This window comes from Cyprinodon variegatus, unplaced genomic scaffold (assembly GCF_000732505.1).
Source record: "Cyprinodon variegatus isolate N-32 unplaced genomic scaffold, C_variegatus-1.0 Scaffold96, whole genome shotgun sequence".
In the NCBI taxonomy this organism is placed as follows: domain Eukaryota; kingdom Metazoa; phylum Chordata; class Actinopteri; order Cyprinodontiformes; family Cyprinodontidae; genus Cyprinodon; species Cyprinodon variegatus.
In genome coordinates, this window is record NW_015150549.1 from 1436545 (window position 1) to 1460163 (window position 23619).

The 23619-nt window shown below is 35.7% G+C and overlaps 1 protein-coding gene across 2 annotated transcripts; it reads right to left on the minus strand.

Annotated features, from left to right (window-relative positions):
- Positions 1-2525: 2525 nt before the first annotated feature.
- Positions 2526-22451, minus strand: tmprss6 (transmembrane protease, serine 6). Of its 2 annotated transcripts, XM_015374025.1 has the most exons (18): positions 22162-22451; positions 17739-17871; positions 16454-16596; positions 15344-15411; positions 14595-14782; positions 14423-14464; positions 11579-11783; positions 11318-11454; positions 10737-10849; positions 10552-10661; positions 9630-9772; positions 9452-9550; positions 8226-8339; positions 7439-7555; positions 6053-6221; positions 5444-5721; positions 4811-4947; positions 2526-2877 (listed from the first exon to the last, which is right to left on the minus strand). In XM_015374025.1, the coding sequence occupies exons 1-18, from the start codon at positions 22234-22236 to the stop codon at positions 2713-2715; spliced, it is 2436 nt and encodes an 811-aa protein (XP_015229511.1). In that variant the 5' UTR covers positions 22237-22451; the 3' UTR covers positions 2526-2712. The 2 variants fall into 2 exon arrangements, with proteins under 2 accessions (XP_015229511.1, XP_015229512.1); XM_015374026.1 differs by lacking the exon at positions 14423-14464.
- Positions 22452-23619: the final 1168 nt, after the last annotated feature.

A 23619-nucleotide genomic window follows, 5' to 3' on the forward strand; every position in this document is an offset into this window, starting at 1 on the left:
ACACCTGCTGGACTTTTAAGATCCAGACTAAAGTGACACTAATTTAATCACATATTCTATGATATATTGTATTATTTAATATCTTCATTTATATTCAAATATATTTCATATTTTTATGTTTGGTCAATAATTAATGTGAACATATGTGAAAATGTAGGTGAACATGTGAATAAGGGATGCTTGTGGGCTAGCATTAAAAAATACATTATATTTATAGTAAGTACAGTAAACTAAAAGTCAATTTGAATTTTATTTCAATTCAGGTAATTTGAGTGATAACTGAGAGGAACAGGATGAAGCAACAAGAAAATCAAAACAAATTAAAAATTTAAATAGTCCCACACAGCTGAAACCTTGAGGCTGCTCCATAGGCTGTTTCTTTCTTGAAACGATACATGTGCCGACACAAGATTTTGCTCCCATCACTCGGAATTTTATTCTTTACACAACAGAAGTACTTTGTTTAAAAATAAGAGCACTGCCTGTACAAGTTCGCCTTTATGCCATTAACAAGTTCTTGTACTCTAGATGCTTGTGCTAAAGGGAGTTTTACCCGAAAACCTGGAAACTGCTAAAACAAAGGCAAGGCAAGTTTATTTATATAGCACAATTCAGTACAAAGACAATTCGAAGTACTTTAAATGAATTAAGCTATAAGATAGAAGGAAAATGAAAGCAGTGTAAAAGCAAGTAAAGATGAAAACATGATAAAAGCAGGTAGTAAGCAAACAAAACAATTGGACCACAAACTTACACTAATTATACCTCAGTTAACAGTTTAACCATCAAAAGCTGTTCTAAAGAATTGGGGTTTTAACTTAAAAGCAAAAAAAGCTGGATTTTAAACAAATGGCGCCAGATTAAAGTATTGTTCTTATCAGAAATAAAATGTTGTCTTTTTAACTGTTAATCAAGAATGTTTCTATGCAGGGAAGCTATTGGGTTTGGGGTTTCATTGGCGCAAAGCTTCTAATTTTCCCACATTTCAACAGCTGGTCTTTTTATTTATTTAGTCAAAACTCGTTGTTTGAGATTTTAAGTTATAAGTGAAAATGAAAAGTATAAGAAAACGGCACCCTTCAAAAATCATTTGTGTTTTTATTATGTGAAATAAAATTAAATAAAGTTATTATGATGGCACTATGAAAAGTGTGCTCTAAGGTGGTGATTGGTTTAAAACTCCTCTTTGGGGAGACTATCCTTCTGCTTACCCTCCTTCCACATCATTCAATATGCATTGCTGCTGCTGCCTGAATGATGGTTTCCACTTTCCACCCCTTTCTACAGCAGCATCTATCAATAGGTTGAGGGATTTTTTCCTTATTCCCTGGCATGGTGGAAGATATTTTTAGAGACAACAATCACCCCACGACAAGCTAATTGGCATATATAAAACTTTGAAGGAATAATGGGAAATCCTATAGGCCTACTCTTTGATAACAATGTTTAATCAAATAATTATGTATGAGTTTTATGATAGCGAATACTGATCTGTTTGTTAACACAGAAGTACAATTTTACAATGTTTTCAAGGATACTACAATTCTTTTAACTTAAATAAAGTTGAATGTTCACTGAGTAAAAACTGGAAATTCTTACTTCTCTTATAATCTGGTATCCCCAAAGGTAATTTCATCCTTGGAATGAACCTGATAACACCCAGAGAAAGCTTTAAATGAAATAAAATTGAAAATCAATATCTAAATTCAATTCTCCAACACCAAAACATGACCACCCCCCACCCAAAAAAACCCTAAAAACAGAAAACAGTGACTACACTGCATTTGCTGGGAGACCTGGCTGCAAACAGAAGCAGCATTCAAAAGGGGTCAATAAATGTAACTTCTGATAGGAAATCAAAATGTACAAATGTTTCACATATTCTGTTAAATTTAAGTGATGTAATGGTATTTAAACCTGCTGTATTGCTGCTTTTATATGCATTCACATGTCTTTTAACATCATCATGAACTTGTCCTGATTTTTATTGTCCATTTGCAGCATCACAAAAAATACGTTTTTAAGGAAAAATAAGCATACAGAGATTGTAGGGTTGTAATTCTGAACTGTTTAATTTAGCTTTTAATGGACCTTATAAAGTTTTATATAGACTATTACTCACTATGGCTTTAAAGAAATGCTTTATTGCGGAGATCTTCAACAGGAGGTCCACGAACCCTTACTGTAGGGGTTCAGAGAGGTACTGCATGGGAGTCACAAAAGTTTTGATTAGACTTTTTTTTAATTCCCCCTGCAATTTTTTCCAACAATTGAAATGTCTTTAAATACACATTAACATGCATTCAACACACTACAGTAAATGGATAAATGGAAGCAGAAGTCGTCTTTCAGTTATCAATGCACACGTTCAGCGACACACAGGATCTCTTTCAAGCTGGGCACCATTTCACTCACAACAACTGTCCCATCAACCAGGAATTAGAAATACTTTAATAATCCCAGGGTGAAATTACTTTCATTACATCACTCCATATGTAATAGAGTGACTATAGGACCAGTTTGATATAACACAATTTCTTACAATCTACATAATTAGGGGGTCCCCACTCCATCTTGCCAGTTTGGGGGTCCTTGGCCTGGAAAATGTTGATAACCCCTGCTTTATTGTTTTATCTCAAATCTTTGCTGAGAAGTAATAACACCTTTATCATCACTTTAAGCCATAGGTGGACTGATCCTTCTGTCCCTGATTTATGAGCTGCTGATGACCTGCTTGACCCAGTCAGTGAGTCTGGTGATGCGGGTGTAGACACCGTAGTAGTCTGGTCGGCCACAGCCTCTGCCCCAGCTCACCACTCCGGCCAGGAACCAGCGCCCTGAAGGCTCCTGGCAAACCAGGGGCCCACCAGAGTCACCCTGGACGTGACAAGCACAAAGTAAAGGAAGGAATAATGCAGTTAAATATTTTATACTATATATAAAAAAAAAATGAAGTCTAAATCTATAGTTATTGTGTGTATTTTAGCTCATTGTAAAGCTACTATATCATGATTTTCCTTTATTTAATCTGGAGTACTGGCAAAGTATGCTGATGAATTCTGTTAGTTCATTTTAGGGAAAAATAAAACAAATGTTGAATGCAATATGTGCCAGATGAAGGCCAAAAGGGTTTAAGTGGAAATAAAATAAGTTCTCCCCTTGAGGCCATAAGGGTAATGTATATGTCATGAAAACAGAGGAAATATATTTACACAGATCTGTCTTTCAATCTCTAGATCAATAGTTTTGTTGTGTAGTAATAAAAGTAGTAAAAATAAATAAATAAATAAATAAAGACAGTTATTGATCAAATCCATATTAGAAAAAAATTTAAAATGTCATAAAGCTACTTTTATAAACTTCAAATCCCATAGTATAATAGTATTGGAAATTTAAAATTAATATATGTTATAAAAGATCTTTAAAAACACAAAGAAGTGATATAAATAAGTTGAGTAAATCTTTTATGTTAACCTGGATTATTAAGATGCAATAGGTGTTAAGGTAGTGATCAAAAGTTACACTTTTATTTGCGAATCATAATAATAACATATTCAAAATAAAATGCACAAAGAATAAAATATTTGCCCAAGAGAAAGGACCTCTTTCCTTTGTCTCCCACGGCGCTCCTCCATGAGCCCAGTATGTAATTAACCAGAGAAAATAGCTACGCTACAGGTGATACTTTACTGATTTGATAACTCCAAAAGGCTGTGCAATAGTCATTTTGAAAAAATACTTTCAATTAGGACCGTCAGAGTTAACATGTAAATGCAGGCATGTGATGCCCAACTTCTATTAAGTGGGGTACAAAAATGTTGAGCAATTTAAACTTCTCTGTAACTTTATTTCTGACTAACCTTCTATGGCATTTTGTTGCACTGAGCTTTAGTTTAGAGGTATTAAATAAAAAGGAGTAGGGTCCAAAATTATACAACCCTTCAAATTTTAAACTTTCCATTACTTTCCTATTAGTAGTTGTCTGATTTTCAACCTTGGAGTATTTCATTTAGATGCACTGAGTGCTTTTAGGCATTTCATTAGAATTAGTGCTAATTGATAGTTTCTACATATCACCTAAAAAAAAAACTATCTATCTATCTATCTATCTATCTATCTATCTATCTATCTATCTATCTATCTATCTATCTATCTATCTATCTAGGCTATGGGCAATATTATGAGGCTAAACTTTATTGATAAAATATGCATTGTCGAACTTAATACATTTAGTCATTAAATTGCATTAAATAATCCCTTAAAAGATTTTATGAGTATAATCCGCATTAATTGGCTGTTTATTTCGCTCTTGGACGAGATCTCCCCTCCGCTCTGGAGGAGCAGGACGCTGCCTCTATGAGAAATCCCTGTTCATGTTTGGGCCTATTGAGGTAAGCGGGGGAAAATTAGAGCCCTGATTGGATAACAAGCCAAAATACATCCCACAAAGTGAAGCTGAACCTCTTATGGGGTCTTTGGAGCAGGGGCAGTTCGTGAAGCTGGCTGGTCGATGCTGATCATTTAGCCAGAACAGTGGTCTAACTCCTGCTGTGGTTTCTGGAGTTTATTATTTCAGAGTGTTTCACAAGAGCTATTTTCAGCTGTTGCAGTAAGTGTTAAATGTGTATCAATAATCAAGACGTTTGGATTTAATTAACACCAACATAAATAAAACAGCATTGTAAAGTTGAACTCTCTCTGACTACTGTGTAGTTCACTTGTTTACAACTGGTAATAGAGGATTCTGAATAAAGGAAATCAGTGCATATTAATTAAATAAACCACTAGTTTTATATATATGTGTCTGTACCTGACAGGCATCTTTCCCACCACTACGATAACCAGCACAAAGCATCCTGGGAGTGACTATGTAGCCATAAGAGCGAATGCAGGCTTCCTCGCTGACCAGACGAACGTCCACTTTTTGCAGCACATTACTTGCACTGCCTGCAGGAGATCAAAGGGGGAACAATAAGCACTATGGATTTGGTTTCAACCTATTTACAGTTTCTTTATTAGCATAAGAGACACTGCAGAACATAATTGAAGTGATGTTCTTAGTTTCTGGCTCTAGAAACAATGCTGAAACTGACTGCTTCAGTAGCTAATTCATCCACTGGAGATTTTATGCTGTTTAGTCATCTACCAGAGTTTAATGTTGGTCTGATGAAAGGTTTGTCCTACCCTTTACTGTCAGCTGTGAGATGCCTTCATTTTGTCCTGTTGATGTACAGTATTACAGCTTTTTTTGTAGTGTGGGGGACTAAATGTGGAGACATTCTGATAATATTACTTTAATTGATATTGCTATAGTGTTAAATATCAATATGCAAAAAAAAGTAGAAACAATAGGGTGTCCTTTTGTAATGATAGTATAATGGATTCAATTCTATTGATTGATCATGGCTTTCTTCCTATGAACTCTAACCTCTAGCCAGCTCACCTCCCTCTTGCTGTGTTCCCCAGCCGGTAACCCAGCAAAGCAGGCCTGGCTCCAGCTGGTGGGTGGGGGGTGGCAGGCAGGCAGGGCGAGCATATCCAGTTAGCAGTGCATACGCAGGCCGGTCCAGCTTCAGTAAGGCCAGGTCGTAGTCATGAGACTCATCGTCGTAGTAATGGTGAAGATGTATTTGTTTAACTCGAGCCACCTCTTCTGTGGGGCTGCTGCGGTTTAGCAGCAGTTTACCCAAATACACGGTCCAAACTGAAGGGGAATACAGACTGTGGAAAGAAGACATGAAAGATGGATAAATCACAGAGGGACTAATGAGGCTTTCTCTAGTTTTCATCACAATGACTTGTTATATGCATGCAAATATTTTAGAAAAATGGCAGGAGTAATGCTGAATAGAGAGGAAGTTTAAAAGAAAAATGAAAGATCATCCTGATTTAAAGAACAGAGAAATCAAAGAGCAGGTTTCAAAGTGAAGGCAGGAAGTGTATAATGCTGACATTTAAACAACTAAGTGCCTGAGGTTGTCTATTTTCTGTTAGCACGCTCTCAAAGTGCAGCCATCACCTCATTTCCTTTCTCCTCACTTCCTGTGCTCACCGATCATCATAGAAGCAGTGGGCTGCAGACACCACCCACTGATTGGAGATCAGCGCTCCTCCACAAATGTGGGTTCCCCGCACCTGTAGACTGGCCTGCCAAGGCCACTCCCCCTCTGAGGCGTCACTGCCTCCAACGATGCGGCTGGAGAACTGTCTGAGGCCACAGTCTGAACATATGCAGAGATAAAGTTAACGGCGCTTCTGCAAATAGACACACCTTGCAAAGATATTTTTTACCACAATGAACTTTTTCAGATTTTGTCTTGTTTAAATATGGATTTCATTACAGGTTTTTTTGGAATTGATTTTTAAACAAAGTAGCACATAATCGTGAAGTGAAAAAATACTGACTTTTGTTAAATGTTTGTTTGCAAATTTTCTGTGTAAATATTCCTGGTTAAATAAACTCACTTACCAGATTACTGTATAAGGTTTTATGCCATGTATAAATGTGGTGATGCACAGTGTTAGCTCATCTTTAACCTATATTTGGTGGAAAATCTGAATAATAATCTGAAAAATAAACTTTGTACCACATGTTTGATTTGTTCCCTACAGTGATCGTGGAAAGATAAGCAAAAAATTAAGGAATTGTTTTGCATTTGCATCTGTTTCCTCCCCCCCGCCACTGTGCTGTAAACAAAAGATTCGCAGAGGATGTAAAAAATTGTTTTCCGAACAGATCATCCCAATTTAGCTGTGGCTCTCAGCACAACCAGTTACCATGGTGGTTTGCTGCTTCTCTGACGAATACTCTCTTTGCTCAGCTTGTCAAAAAGATTATAAATTAAATCTTGTTTAATAACCCTTAATTGTCAATAAATACAAAAAATGGAACAGGAGTCTATAAGATGTAAGAAGTTGTTTTTGGTCAATCCTTCCATTTCCTCATAAAACTGATTACCGTTTGGTTCAAACCCAACAAAATGCAAACAAGTTAAGAAGCATTAAAGCTTCATAAAGGTAGTGTATCTCATAAAAGCTCCAGCTAAATCCTTTAAAAACTGAACAAGTGTGTCAGAATTTGATTTAAAATGGGATATGATTCAAAAACCAACAACAGAGTAAAAAGGGGGAAGATGTTATGTTATTGCACCTTGTTCTTATACAGGAGGGCTTTTGGGGGATCTATTTCATCTTTTATGTTCAAGTTTTGAGTTATAATCAGGCTGCAAACCTTATTGGAGAAGAAATTCATTACTAAGCTTTAGTGTCTTTGTGAACAGAAGTGGAACTTAAATCTGCTAAAAAAATTCAAAAGAAGTAAAGTTAGGAGAGGAGCGTGGTTGTTTGGACAACCAGCACAAGCAAAGAAAACTGGATTCCTACTGTATAACATAAAACCCCTATTTACTGAAACTAGGGAAACATTGTGAGATCTCACCACATTGATTTTCATCTGAAGCATCGGGGCAGTCGGTGACAGAGTCACACTCTGGGTTTGGCTTCTTCAGACATGTTCCATCAGCACAGACATATGTCATATCCGTACACTCCACACCTGGACAAACAGAGAGAGCCAAATGCCAACAACGTAATGCTCTCAATGGGTGATTGTGTCTGTTGTTATTCAGGAAAAGTAGAGGGAGTTTCTCACTTAATGTTCCACAACTGATTCTGCCCTTTGTGGACTTCTATTTAAGTTTCATTTGAGGTTTTAGTTATACTTTGATTAATGTCATTCTGTGTTCTCTTGGTCATTGGTTTCTTCCCCATTTAGTCTCATTCTTGTTGTTTTTAAGCAATGTTGTATTTTTTGAGTTACACCCGGTTGCCCCTTTATGCCTATTACCCTTCTAGTTACTTCTATCCACACCTGCTCCCTATCAGCTGATTAGCCCAGTCTTTGTTCTGTCCCCCATATAAACACCTCCCGTTCAGCTCCTCATTGCTGGATTCTCTTCATTACTTTATTACTTATGTTAGGTTCCCTGAATGTCTCCTAGTTTTTGATTCCTGAGTTTCTTGCCTGTTTAAAATCCGCTACAAATCATCTCTGCCTTTCCGTCTCTGCATCTTGGTCCTCAACAAACATCCACCAAACCTGCCAATAAGCTGTTTACTGTGAAATACTTAAGTGTGAAGATGAAAGTAGATTGTGCCTCTTTTTTCATGCTATGACACCTTTTAATGTGTGATGTATGTGTGAGTCTTGAAGGCCAGAGTGTTACCATCAGTACAGTTCATTTCATCCGAGGCTTCAGGGCAGTCTGGGTGTTGGTCACACACTTTATAGTAGTCGACACATTGACTGTCCTCAGGGCAGGTGTACTGTGCCACACACACTGAAACATTCATGATAAATATAAGTTTGTGCATTTCTATGTTCATTTGGTTGCATTCAGTGAACTAATATAATCCTTACAGCCTTCAAAATCTATAAAAAATTCAATTTTCACAAATATTTTAATGAACTGATTTTAGGCCAACAGATTGCACTAAAAATGATGCCTTTAGTATCAAACCTGATAATCTTACACATTTTTTTAAGATAAACTGTTAAGTCTCAGCTTTTTAAATAATTATAGGTCATCCTATAGATTTAAAAAGGATTTATCATCAGATCTAATCACATTCTGTTCTGCTTTTAAGCAATCTTGCATTAGTAGAAGCACATAGAATATGAGGGTTTTTATTATTTTTGTTTATTGTTTTTATATTGCTTAAATGCTGGTGAAGATTCCCAGTCATCCAAATCATAGTCATTCCAAAAAAGTTAAAAAAAATAAATAAATAAACCACTGGACTTTTTTTCCCAAGTTTCAAGACGTTTCACTTCCCATCCTGATAGCTTTCTCAATTCAAAATGTCTCAACTAGCGTTGAGTTCAGGCTTTTAGAGAGTGGTCCAAACGAAAGCCTTGTTATGGCTCAGAAAACATGCAAATTGAACCGAAAAAATAGGTCCACCCCTTAGTAATGGGTGTCGTTTAGGTCTTTGTTGGCCTGCAGAACCCAATACTGGCCTATGCCTCTAAAAAGAGAGTCATTATACTGTTATATTGCATTATTTGGCTTAAACCAACCCACCATCAAATGTAATAAAGAAAAATGAGGAGTTTAGGAATAGACTATCACAGATGATTCAATGCAGTACCTTTTAGAGACAATAATATACAAACTTCCATTAATTATAGTCCTTTTCTAAAAATAATCAAAGTGCAGAGACTAAGTGCTTGGGTACAAAATGGTTTAAGTGAAGTTTAACATTTTGTTAAGCTTTACTAAAAACATGGTGGCTTCCTGGGGCCTTAGACAATCTACAAGAAATAGAAACAGAATATAGTTTCCTCTGTGATGGTTTTATGTCTAACAGCCTATAAGGATTTGCCCTTTAGCTGTTAGAGGGCCTTCAGAACAGCTGATGATGGATCTACTTAAAAATCTAAACTTCTTACCACAGTTTCTCTCATCCAGTCCGTTGGGACAGTCCTTGATTCCATCACACTGGGGGACACAGAGACCACTGATAGAACACAGAAACCGCCCTGGACAAGCTTCACAAACACAGAATCATTATTTAATCATTTTCTTTTCATTATCTGCATTGGGTGTTTTTCCTAGTCCAAAACTTACGGTCAGAGGTGTTGAAGGTGCTATAGTGAAGTTGAAGGCCCGGTCCGGTCAGTGACACTTCAGATGTCATAATGATGGTGGTTGAGTTTGCCAACACAGAGAGGCGTTCACAATAAGGCTGCAGAGCTCTAGTACCACACAATCTGAGGAATAACAGATAACAGAAATTCAGTGGATGCATTAGACTTAAAAAAAAATGAATAAATAAATCCTGTCTTCTGACTATTGGGTCAATGTTTTCCTTTAATTAGGATAAGAATATTAAAGCTATACAAAAACAAAACACAACAAACAAAAAAAGAACAGGCAAGAAAACACTAGGATACTTTTATTAGACAACAGTGCCACCTGGTGGGAAGATCCTTCAATGACACACTGATTAGTATTTCCATTTTTGCTTTAAAGCAACTTTTAAGCTGTATTTCTAAAACAGGTTTTCAAAGAGAATGTGGTACATTTAGGATACTTTAAAAGATGTTTGTAAATAAACAGAGATGCACAGTGTAAAAAAAAAAAAAAAAAAGAAATATGTCAGCTGATTAATTTCTTATAAAGCTCCTCTAGATATATAGCAGCCACCTGCATGTGGTGTCTAAATGGAGGAAGAATAAAGGAGAAGTGGACCTAGGCCTAAAACCTACCACTTCACCTCAGTCATGCAGCACCTGGGCTTTACAGAAAAATATGTTTACAAGATCGTTTTATAAAGGATTCTTGTGGGTTGGACATATTGCAGAATCATCTAGTTTAACCATAGTTTCCCTCACTGTTTAGGACAGAATTTTATATAATTTTTCCTGTATTAATTCAGTTAATAATATAATAGTTTTTGTTAATGAAAGGTGTAGGCGATTATCTGATTTCCACCTGTATTTCAGTTAAACATTGTAGAATGAGAAGGACTCAGTACACCAGACCTCACCTTCGGTTCTGGATTATCCATTGACCCTGTGTGCAGGCCTGATTGTAACTTGCTCTTCTTAGCTCATAGCCTTCAAACTCCAGAGCCAAGCCCGTTGATGCACCCGGCATCTGTCATCAAACATAACATTTTATAATCTGTCTGTTTAACTGTTTAATAAAATATGGACAAAAAGGGACACTGACAATGAACGTCCAGGAGCAGTTTGTGTTAGGCGGGTAGAAGCTGGGAAAGAAAGGTGTCTGTAGAGTCCCCTGGGTCCCATGTGCTTCTTTCAAGTCAATCGACGAGTTGCAGTCTGGGAAACACCAGGCAGAGCAAGACATTAGTGTTAGATGAAACCACATTATCAATATGTTTATTCTAATGGATGTATCTTAGAAATTGTGCTTAAGCTGCTATATATATAGTCAATCTTTATTACTCTAGGATTTGCAAACAAAATGTTCTGCACAGGAAATTTAGTTTAAAGGGGAAAAACAGATTTTCCCTCATGAAAGATTTCAGTCTACTTTCTACTACTTGTTATGGAATATTAACAACTGCAGTGGTACAGAGTTTGTCATTAAATGAGTAGATGCTCTGTTAACATTCAGATAAGAAAAATAGTTCAAATAATAATAAGTCCTGAAAAAGATGAAGCACAGCCACTCTTAAACATGTTTTTGAAGCAAACTTTAAAGGACCCTATCATCCATTAAATCTGCAGACTCTGGCTGCATATAACATGTTTCCACCCTCTGTTAGATGCTGTTTAAAGTCTTACCCTGTTGCGGCCAGGCCTGCACAGACAAAGAGAAGGGGTCCTTATAATTGTAAAGGCCTTGTTTCCAAACCACCGTCATCCACTCGCCTGATGAGAGGACACGCACCACATCCTCATGTCTGCTGCAGCCATACACCCTTTGGTAGAAAACAACCTTTTTTATGCAGTTTCATGATTTTTCTTGCTTGGTTGATTTGAGGTCATGGATTTTGAAAAAATATGTAGATTTATGCATTCAACACATGCTGAAGGAAATCATACGATGTAATGAGATGATGATCAGATGGTGTGAGTGAGTCATAAATAACAAGTCGGTCACGGCACTCAGGTAGCAGCCATTCCATGTGCAGCTCCAGCTGTGACCCCGGGTCAGCCTGGAGGTGCCACAGGCATGAGGAGCGATGTGTTTCAGGGCCACGGAGAGCCATGGGGCTGATGGATGCCACCTTTTGATAACGATAACAATCTGAAAACAAAGACGTCGAAAAGTGAAATCAATATTTTGAATAATAAAAAAACTTTTCATATGCACTTTATAAAGACTAGGTTATTGCAGAATGATTGATGATAGTATGACATTATACTAGCTGTTGATTAGATTAGATTCAATAAAACCAAAATGGCCGAAGACATACAAATGTGAAACCTGAATTGTATCAATTAAAACATTTTCAGATTACCAACAACAACTCACTAAAATTACTATGAAAGTCACCTAAAAAAACAATCTATTAGCAGGAGGAATGAAAGACATTTCATTTTTTTTTTTAGATTTACTCTTGTTTTCTACAAACTATGGTGCCTCGGCTCATATCCAGTACAGGCCTTCTGACTGATGAAGGTATGCAGAGGAGAAGAGCTGTCCTATACACTGCAAAAACGATCTAGAAATGAGTAAAAATGTCTTAAATCAAGTGGATTTAGCCTTAATTTGGTCAGGTAAATAAGAACATTTGCAAATGGAATTAATATTTTTATTTTACTCTTAAAATAGAAATTAAAAGTGAATTTTCTTGTTCCATTGGCAAAGTATCTCCTTTTCCTCCTCAATTCAAGAAAAATGCACCTATTTTGAGAAAATTACATAGTTAGATTTATATTTTTTGCAGTGTAGGACAGTGATTCCCAACCGGGGGTACTCGTATCCCTAGTGATCAACGAGTGCATTGCAAGGGGTACATAAAAATAGATACATAAAATATTGTTTTTCATAGGCAGTAAAATAAATTAGGGCTGGGCTGTATTTTGTTTTTTTCAGCATCCAAATGAAAAATTAAACAAGCATTTATCAACCAAAACGTAAATTTTTCTTATATGTTTAAGTTCACTTGCTGTGACACACATTAAAACCAAGCAGAGGAACAGAATGGAAGTAAAAAACAGCCTGGTATCACACTCATCAGAGCTCATCAAAGCAGCTCAGTCGTATTGATGAAAACAAAATAAAACTAATTCAGTCAGTCTGACTATAATTTCTTTTCTACATTTTATTCCCAGTTGATCAAGTTTAAATGTGATTATAAGGGAGTTAGTTTTAGAAATACAGGTTTATAATATGATTTTATTTTGTATACATTTTTGATTCCTTGCTAACTTCCAGGCAATATATTTATGTTGTTTTTTATTTGAGATTGAAAGCATAAAATGCCTAAAAATAAAAGGCTTAAATTAAAAGATTAGCTAAAATAGTGTTTATTTAATAATCAGGTATTGTATGTTGCAGGTCAGGTAGATCTACTTAAAGATGTTAGATAGGCATTCTGGCCACGCTTAGATAGTATAATCTGGGGTGTGTTCATGAAGCCTACTCCTCAAATGCATCCCAGGTAAGATCAGAGGATACCTGGACTCCTAGAAGTTAAAAAGTGGACACTTTTTTTTTTTTTCCTGCATAACATCCCAAATTTTGTTCCTTTCTTTTGAGTTGGTCTGAATAAAGGTCTCAAGCAAGTCTTTGATAGTATACTAGAACTCATAGAAATAGAANGTAAAGTAGACATTAATGTTTACTTTATTACTTTGGGACTCTCATTAACTTAAGTTCTAATGACTATCTGCACAACTCTTACTTGAAAATGTTTATTTCATTTTCATCTATTCCCTTTTATTCATCATAAACAAATATGGCTCAGCACAGTGCCTTGTAAAAGTAGCGGTATTAGTTTAAACTGTTAGAGGTTTTATGTAATAAACAAACAAAAAAACCTTTTAGAGTTTGTCTTAACAAGCTTTGCTTGTCTGTCCATCCTCCTTTTGAATGTCTACAAGCACACCACCAGCTGAATTACGTAGTGGCGTTTCTGTCTTTTGACACATTCTGGATTTTGACCTGTTCACTTCCCTAGCATATTTCTCAATGTATGGAGCCACATCTATCTTATTTTGAGTTTTGACAAGGTACATCTCCTTTCCAAGGAAAAAATAAACCCATACCATGATGGTACCACCACTCTGTTTCACTGGGGGGAGGCTGTGTTCAGAGGGATTTGTGGATAACGTTAGCATGGAGTCTTTTTTTATGGCTTTTTCTAGTCTCTTTCCCAAAGTAACAACTAATTTTATCCAGTTTGTATATAAATAAACAAACATGTCTCATATACTCATCCACATTAGGAGCAGTTTAAAAGTTCTCATTAAGGCTGAAAGCCAGCTGAATGGCCTCCGGTATCCACAAAAGCCAGCCAGTCAAGGACCCACCATGGAAACAGGGAAATTGCTACTACTGTATGTGGTTTCCTAAATTTGCAAAACAACAAACTGAACTTGTTTAACACAAAAAAAATATAATAAATTTTAGGAAGTATGAATACTCTTGATTTGTTCTTAATCATTTTACCATTAACATATAAAGGGTAATAATTTCTTTAGAAAACAGAAAAAAAAAAACGCCACCTAATGTTATGTGACTAATTACATGACTGTACACCAGAGTTTTAGGAGAAAAACATGCCTGCAAAGGAAATCACCAATATTAAATGAAAAACAATGCATGTCCATCACTCATTCCATATTTAGTATAGTGCAAATCATAATAACTATTTTATTAGTTAAAAACAAAAAATTAAAGAACAAATTATGAGGAGGTAAAAAAAAAAAAAGGAATACCAAATGAAGCTGTCAAAACTTCTAAAGCTTTGGAGTCAATTTCTGTAGGAAACAGAAGAAAAGCAAAGAAAATCACAAATGAAACAACATATAAGACTAATAATAAAAAAATATCTTTGCCATGCTGTATTTTCCTGGCTTGTGCACAAAACTCACACACTATTTCTCTCACCACTAACAAACAATGTAGAGAGTTGGAATAGGTAGCCATTCAGGTTTGCTGTGTCGTCCCCCTTTGACCCACTGTACCACCTAAAGCCGTCCTTCAGACTTCTGGTGACCTTTTCTGCTGTGACTTTCTCAATATGACTGCTGGGTACAGAAAACACTATCCAAAAGTGAGCGACCACACTCCCCTGCCTGCAGAGACAAAATCAATCATTAAATTACCAAAATGATCAAAGTAATAATAAATACATGAACAGCAATACATAATAAGAGTTTAATTCTTTATTTGAAAGGTCCTCTCCGTCAGATTGACATGATGTCATCATATTCTCTTGTACCAGTAAGTTAATTCCCACAGTGATGTCATTGAAAGAAAATGACCCAACAGATAAACATCCTTATAAATATATAAATAATAATGTGTTTATGGTTAGGCCATATGACACTGATGCAGCTGTCTAGAAATTATCTGCATGATACACTGGACTGCCAACAGTGATAACCTATGGAATACCTATCTTTATGAGTTTATCAAAAGAGAAATTTTCTTTATATAAACTTTTCTTTCACAATTCAGAATTCCATGCTTTATTACTCCTGAACACCCCTCATTGACTGATTTGGACATCACCCACTATCACTAGAGGAGGCCGTTTTAGCTGCATGCTTTAAGATACCCGTTTGCAGAAAAGCAGAGAAATTCAGTCACTTTTTTATCCTACAGTTTATGGCTTCCAGAAAGAGAGCACTTACCCAAATGCAAAGACAGTGGTGTAGTTAAAGTATCTAGAAACAGGTGAATCTCTCATGATCTTCTTTAACTAAAAACAAAAGGAAACTATCAAACACTCAACAGCACAGTGTAGCATTGATTTAATCACTCTTTTAAGTGATTAAATAAAAGTAGAGTAGTAAACATTGTAAAATGAATTTAGCAGCCTGCACATCAAGAATGACGATGTAAAGAGTGTGGTGGAGGAGTGGAGAAAGAATCCACAGTTAACACACATCACAGTGCCATAGGCTGATCTCCTCCATGCGATGCCTGTTGATTTGGATCATTCATGCAAAAAGATGCCAGCCTGAATAGTGATTGTATAGAATAAAACATGGTTTTCAGATGCCTGATATGTCTGTTTAAAAGGAATCTTTTATTGATCCTATTTAATTTTCTATTTTTGTGAGACATTTTGGGCTTTCGTGATCTTTAAGCTATAATTATAAGAGTAAAAGGGGCTGGATTTTGACAAAATGTACTTTATTAAACTTTTAAATTTAGGGCTGCTTAGTGGAGCAGTGGATAGCACGGCTACCTTGCAGCAACAAGGTTCGATTACCGACCCGGGGTCTTTCTGCATGGAGTTTGCATGTTCTCCATGAGCATGCGTGGGTTCTCTCCGGGTACTCCGGCTTCCTCCCACAGTCAAAAAACATGACTGTTGGGTCAATTGGCTTCTCTAAATTCTCCTCAGGTGTGAGTGTGTGTGTGAATGGTTGTTTGTCCTGTTTGTCTCTATGTTGCCCTGCAATGGACTGGCGACCTGTCCAGGGTGGACCCTGCCTCTCGCCCATAGACAGCTGGAGATAGGCACCAGCACCCCTTGCAAACCCGCTTGGGATAAATGTGATGCAAAATGGATGGATGGATGTTTAAATGTATTCAGATGTTTTATTTGGTCTCAAAAATCAACATATTTGGATTGCTTCAGTTAAAGTTTCATTTTAGTAATCCTTTAACAAATTTAGAACTTAGGGCTGATATTTTGAAATTAAGAAGAGCGCTCTGTGTCCAGATCTTAAAGGATCGCCAATAATGTATAATTTAGTGTCAATTGTATTCTAAGAGAATAGCTTACTACTCACCGTGTTCTGTATGGATTTTGCTTCAGTTTTAAACATAGGGCTGTTGTGAGAAGACAGATCTGGTGAGAAGGTTCTGTTGAGGATGGTTATGTAAGCTGTGTACTGCTGTTGGACTCGAGGCTCTAATGTCCAAACCCGGTATTCTGTCACATATAAAGAGACAAAAACACACATTACAAATCAGTTTACAGATATAAAGAATAGATTCTGGCATATTTTACATAATCTAAAGTGATTTAACTTAAGATTAAACTCTTATCAAAGCTCTGTCTTTCAGTGAGAAAATTGCCTCAAACGTTTTCTCAGTAGTTTTCCATATTTATTTTCCCAATGCCTTTTCATTTGAACTTCTGTGTTGCTAATAAGAATACACACTAAAAATAATTCATGTTAGGCTGCACCATGTATTCAACACATTTTCATCTATGAGTGAAAAAGTTTTTTGTTGTATGAGGAAAACCAATAATTTAATTATTGCCTTAAAAATGGGAAGGCATGTAATCAACCAGTCGTGATAATCTGGTACAAAGCCATGAAAGAAAAAAATTAAAGGGAGGTCATATCAAAAGCCACCCAGCCACATAAAAATGAATACAAAAAAAAAATCACTTCAGGAAGAGAAATATTTGACCCTAAACCTTTTACAAAGATTCAGCTGTGCAAGTTCAAATACAGATTAAAACCATTTCTAAGGGCATATGAAAGTACAAACAGCTAGGAAAAACTTTTCCGGTCCAAAAAAAATATACCCACCCATAAAAAGTAATAGTCAATAGGTTGAAGTAAATTAAGTTAGTGCAAAGATCTGCAGTACAGCTAATTTCATAACAGCTAATTGAATAGACATTGAATAGAATGAACAAAAACCTCAACAGCTTCTACCTTGATGAGAATAAGATGACAAAGAAAGGATTCAATCTTATTAGGCAGAGACAAGAAAGGATTAAAAAGCCATCAAGAAAGAAATAAGTTATTACTTAATGATTTAAGGCACTATTTACCTGGAAAGGATCTGCAACAACATCTAAAGGATTTTTCACTAAATAATATGCTGTTTTGTGTCCGTACATCTGAACACTTTAGACAGTTCCTAACCAGCCTTCTACACGTGTCTCCCTAATAGGATAAAAGTATTTTAATTAAATGATGAAGAGTAAATATGTTACCAAAGACTTTAGAAAAATGACAGAACTACATTGATTAGTTGGATTCCAGAAATAATAAAGCGTCTATCTAGATGACAACGAATAAAGTCCCGCTGGGAAACTCTAAAATAATTGCTTACCCAGGAAGTACCAGGCCAGTGTGGCTGCTATGACTATGAGGATGATGATGAGGACGATTAGGGATGCAATCAAGCACTTGCATGTCTGTGTCTTCTTTTTCCGTAGAGCTACATGTTGTGTAGCTGCTCCTACCTGCTAAGAACAAAACAAAAACTGATGCAGCAGAAGATGTATTTTTTCCAACTGATATATACAACTAGGATAGCTAAAATTAGGAATATCCCTTTGTTTTGGTAGAACATGCAAGACCTGTTTTTACCTGAACTAGTTAGGCAATATTATAAATCTCAGGTAGTGTCCCAGTTAATCTTTGCCATATATACACCCCCACTCTAAAGTAGTGGTGGATCTATTCCCTAAGGTAATGTTTACAGAGATAAACAGCTAATCAGAATTCAAGAGGCCTATAAAAACTTTATAAGCTCAAAGTCACATTTCCTAATGCCCCCGTTTACAAAAGGTGTGAAATTAGGAAGATTTTGTTCCCATTTTTTAAAAATTGTATATCTTTCAATTGACATGGGTTTCATTTTAATCATATTATAAAATAGATTCAGCAAAGTCACTCGCTTTTCTAAAAAAAAAAAAAAAAATATATAGTATATATTTTTAAACTACAAGCACTTATCAAACAGGAGAGGAAACGGCAGTCTTAGTCTTCTCTGAAGACTTTGGTCAGGTCACCATTACTGAGTAACAATAAATTTTTAGAGAAGTGCAAAACAAAACTCAAATATTTTTCTATGTTTTCCAGGATTCTGTGATCTAAAACCAGGACTGAACTATAGCCCTCAGGCTAGAAAATTATCTGAAGTAAAAACATGCGTTTTACTTTGGTTCGGATCCTAACACTATATCAGCAGCATTACCATTTATGTGGATAGGAAGCAGCATAATTCTTGTCTGCTTGTTGATGTGGCCAAGGCTTTTCCTGTTGGTCTGGTGATTATAGGTTGCTTTCAAAGAACACTCACCATAATGTTGGTTTAAAGATCAAGGTATTTTAAGTTAAGATAAGACTTTTATTTATCTCATAGTGGAGAAATTCACTGTCACATCGGCTCAATAGTCAAATGAAGGTGCCAAATATATATATATATATATATATATATATATATATATATATATATATATATATATATATATATATATATATATATATGGAATTATTGCACAGGCCTTGGATAATAAACTTGTATCTGTACTTGTCCTGTTACATTTCAGTGTTACATGTGATACAGTTTATCATTATTTTCTTTTAGAAAGACTTGAATATTTTGTAGGGATTAAAGGAACAGCACTAGACTACTTTTAGTTTGTTCAGGTTAATGAAAAATTTTCCTCATGCTCAAGGGTTCCAGATCAGTGCTAGGACCAGTTCTCTTTATATATGCTCCCAATTGGTAGAATTATTAGACAGCGTAGGATTAACTTCCACTGACACTCAGCTATATCTTTCTATTAATCCAGATGAAGCTAACCCATTACATAGATTACAGGCACGTCTTGAAGGCATAACAACCTGGGTGACTGTTAACCTTCTGCTCCTGAATGCAGACAAAACAGAAGTTATAGTCTTTGTACCAGAGTCTTTAAAAAGAAGCTGATTAGCTAGTAACTACATTTGGATGGAATTAAACTGATTTCAGATAATAAAGTAAAAAATCTTGGTGTTATTTTTAATAAGGACCTGTAATTTAAATAATCCAAAAACAAATAAAAACAAAAGTCAACATCAAAGAACTAAACCCGGCAGAATGTAGCATAAAGTAAACAAAGAACTCAGAAATGAACAAATAACCCGGAGCAGCTAACTAACAAAACTATAACAAAACAAGGAAGAAACACACCATCATAAAAATAATTCAGAACCTAACCACCAATAAAAAAAATCAGAAAATGATTCTTATTCAAAAGAGAAATATAGCAGCAAGATAAGACTTAAAAGTATGGGAGACCAAAAGAGACCAACCTAATAAGAATAAAACATACGAACATTAACAAAACCTGCAGAGAATCCCAAACAGGAGACAGAGTAAAACTGGGATTGCGACAGCCTGCTGCAATAGGGTATGCATCGGTATTAACCTTCTTCTTGTTTCACAGTAGCATCATGTCTTTTTAAGGTAAGTTTTTAAGACTTAGCAGAAGTCATTTTGGATTTTAATGGAGATTGTCTGTAAAACACATATTTCAATCTTTGCATTTGTAGCTCAGGCTTTGTGTCTGTGTTTTTTTTCTGCTGGAATATAACCCTCAATCCCACATTCTTTTGCACCCTTTAACAGGTTTTCTGCCAGGCATGCACTATATTTAGCTCTCTCCACCAATGTTTCAACTTAGAACAGCTCCTCGTGTACTTCTACTACAATGTTCAATGGGGGATTATGTATTCGGGTTAATATGCAGTGTAAGTTTTACCCAAAGGTTTGATCTTATAAGATCATTGCACATTTGTCCTCAGGTACAAACCTTTACTAGACAAACTAGCTTACTGTACATTCTTAACAATCTTTAAGTACGTGCTCTGTTATGTGTTTCTTCCATGGCTTGTTTCTATCCCAGAACCTTTTGTGAACAAAATTTGAGCGCATTTTCAAAGACAGTTTAAAACTGTAAATTAACACCCACCTTTTCATAGCTTGTGCACTGCATTACAAAAATGCCATTGGCCAGTAAAATAATATTGTAAATTCCACATGCTTCTGATATATCATTTAAAAGCTATAACCTTCTAGTTTGTGGGGATACACAAACTGTACAATTGTACAGACTCACTAGGTTTTCCACAAGAACAAAAAAAAAAACTAATTTTTTCCCTCAAATAAAAAATACAATCTTTATCCCACTTACTACACTTGTTCTTCATGTTGTAGACAACAAATGTGTAAAATGTCAGATCTCTAGTCAAAAGCATTGTGAAACTATGACCCTCTCTGTATGTAAAAGGTCCATTCGGCACAATTGTTCCAAATTTGGACCAAATGTTCCAAACTGATTTATTTTTAATTTTCCATAGGATTGCCTGATTGTAAGGAGGTAAAATATGCTGGTTTTCACTTTTATATGAGCGTGATATTTGATGCAGAAAAAAAATTGAGCTTAAAACGTACCTTCCACGGTCTTGGTTCTGTTAAGTTTTCTTTTGAGTTTTCAATTTTACTTTGATCCATGTTTTCTAGTTTTATTGGTTTAATTCCTATTTTGTTGTGTTTTCTAGATATATTTGAGTTCTTAGGTTTTTCTTTGTTGCCCTCTCTTACCTTCTTGTGTGTGTAGCTCCCTTCTAGACTCTCTTCTCACCTGCTCTCAATCAGCTCACTAGTCCAGTCTTTGTTCAGTCTCCCATATATACTCTCCCTGTGCAGTTGCTCAGTGCTGGTTCCTCGTCTTTCCCTGGCTCCTCATGCATGTTTTCCCTGATGTCTCCATTCTTCTGTTTTTTCTGTACTTTTTATGTTGGATGATTTTGCCTCAGTTGCCTGTGAGTACTTTCATTAAATCTTCAAGAACTCACCTCTCTGTCCTCACCTCTGAATTTTGTTCCTAAAAACCTCAACCAAACCCTGACAGGACCAATGTTGGGAAGCAGAAGTGAATTTTATCAGGCATTCAGCCTTAAACTTTTTTACGATGTGCCCCCTTTCTGGCTTGCCCTTAAAACCAGTATAATACAAAATGATGTCCTGATCCTTTAAAAGTAATCCAACAAACAAAACATGGATAACATATTTCAAATCTGAATGTTCTATATTTGCTTAATTAGTTTAGCTGTAAAGTTAATGTTGCAAAAAAACACACAAAAATTCACAAAGAACAGCATGTTTCCTGTATCTTTGCATTAGCATTTTTAACATTGTTTTTTAGTAGGTTTTCAAGCGGTTTCCTTTGTTATTAGTTTAGAAAGTTTTTTTCTTTGTCAAAAAAGAAATGCAAAACTATGTGACATCCTCCAAAATGTAATGAGAATGACTTTTTAAATGACAGTGACATTAAGTACAGCTTTTTTTTTTTAATCTATTTTTTTACATCTTCAAAGTTATAACGTAAGCTAACTCTGACTCATTAGTTGCCATTTCACATCTACCTTTCTTTCTTACATGTGCAGCTGTTCCATGTAAGGTGAAACTGCCATTTATTCTAGATGTGGAGGAGTTCCCCTTTTAGATGAGGCAGTTTTAAAAGACCTAGAGTAGAGCTTGGCTGAAGAGCACACAACAGGAAAGGGTTTTGAGTACAGGAACCTGAAAGTTATTGCAAAACCAAAGTCATGAGAATACAAACTTTTTCCATCATTCGATTTCAGTTCACACTTAAAACCACAACAAAGGTTTCTGTTTACAGAAACACTACAGGAATGCCAATTCTGAAATTCAGAGAAGTGTAAACCCCTTCTTTAACAGGCATTTCAGCATTACTGACCTCATTGCTCCGAGCAGCAGATGTAACCTCCTGGTCACCTGAAACAGACTCCCTTGAGCCGTGTCCGAGTGCCATTTAATCACTCCAAAACTCTTGATGCTTGAATAGTCATTGCAGTTTCCTTGAGAGACCCCCTCCCCCCCTGGTTGCCAACAATTCTCACTTAAGAAGCTTTTAAGAACTTTCAGTTTTCAACTGAAAATGTCTTTTCAGGGAGAGTTCAACTTCTGCTCTGTTTGCAGGTCCAAAGGTTCCCAGGGCACATTTGGATTTGGACATTGATGTCAGCAGGAATCATGCATCCACAGCTCAGAAGGCTTCATTTTATAATTACACAGTGTCAGCTATGTTTATAATGGGAGTAAACCATCATGTGAATCACAGGTAAGCTGGGAATATTGCCAAGCAACAGTAACCAGTCAACATCTCTGCATAGATAAGTCTGTAGGGAACAAAGAGGATGCAGGTTGCTTGAACAGTTTATTCCCTTTTCAATACAAATACCACATCAGTAAATTTAGATAATTATCAGCACATACTTTATTTGGATTTTGCTTTTAAACCGTATTACATTATCTGTTCATGTTTTGACTTGATAGCATAAGCATACAAACATTTCCGAATATTAAAAAATATATATATAAAAAATATTTTACAAAATGTACCAGAAATGAATTTGCTTTCATGATGTCCAAACAACAATTATGAATAACAATGGTTATATTGAAGCATCACAGCTCTTAGCAATAATAAATGCGTAAAAACAATATTGCAAACATTTTCAATTTAACATTATAAAGTTGCACCTAAAAACTTCTGCATAATAAAGAAAAGCTACTAAGCAAAAACAGTAATTCCTGCACTTACAATAAAAGTACATGATCAAAAAATTATGTATGCCGGTAAACCTGTCACAATTTACTTAACAAAACACCTGACTTTGTCTTAGAGCATGCTTTCCTCGCATTTTAAGGGCTTTTAGGAAGTTGAATAAAGTTCTGTTGAGAAATGCGCATTTATCTGAAAGTTAACAGGATAACTCAACAACCTATTATGATTAATTCTCTGATCATGTACTCATCAATAACATCTGTCCTTCACCAATGCGATCCTTTCTCACTCCTTTAAGCATCAGTCATCCATACTAGTTTGAGTTTCAAAGATCAACTAAGCTTTAAAGATCTGAACTCTAAATAACACATTTTTCTCAACCCTCAACTACCTTCAGATTTAGGAACTATTTATTGCTTCCCTGCTTGTTTTTTGCCCCAACCCCTGCAGAAGCATAACCCAATCATTTGTAAATCCTCAACAAGTTTGTCTTAGCTTTCTGATCCAGCTTAATTTAAATAATGCTGAACAATAAGGAGCTTCTAAATAAAAAATTTTGATATTATGCAGGAATTGATTCACTCACTTATAAAAAAATAAGTGTTTTTAAAAGCAGAGCACAGACTT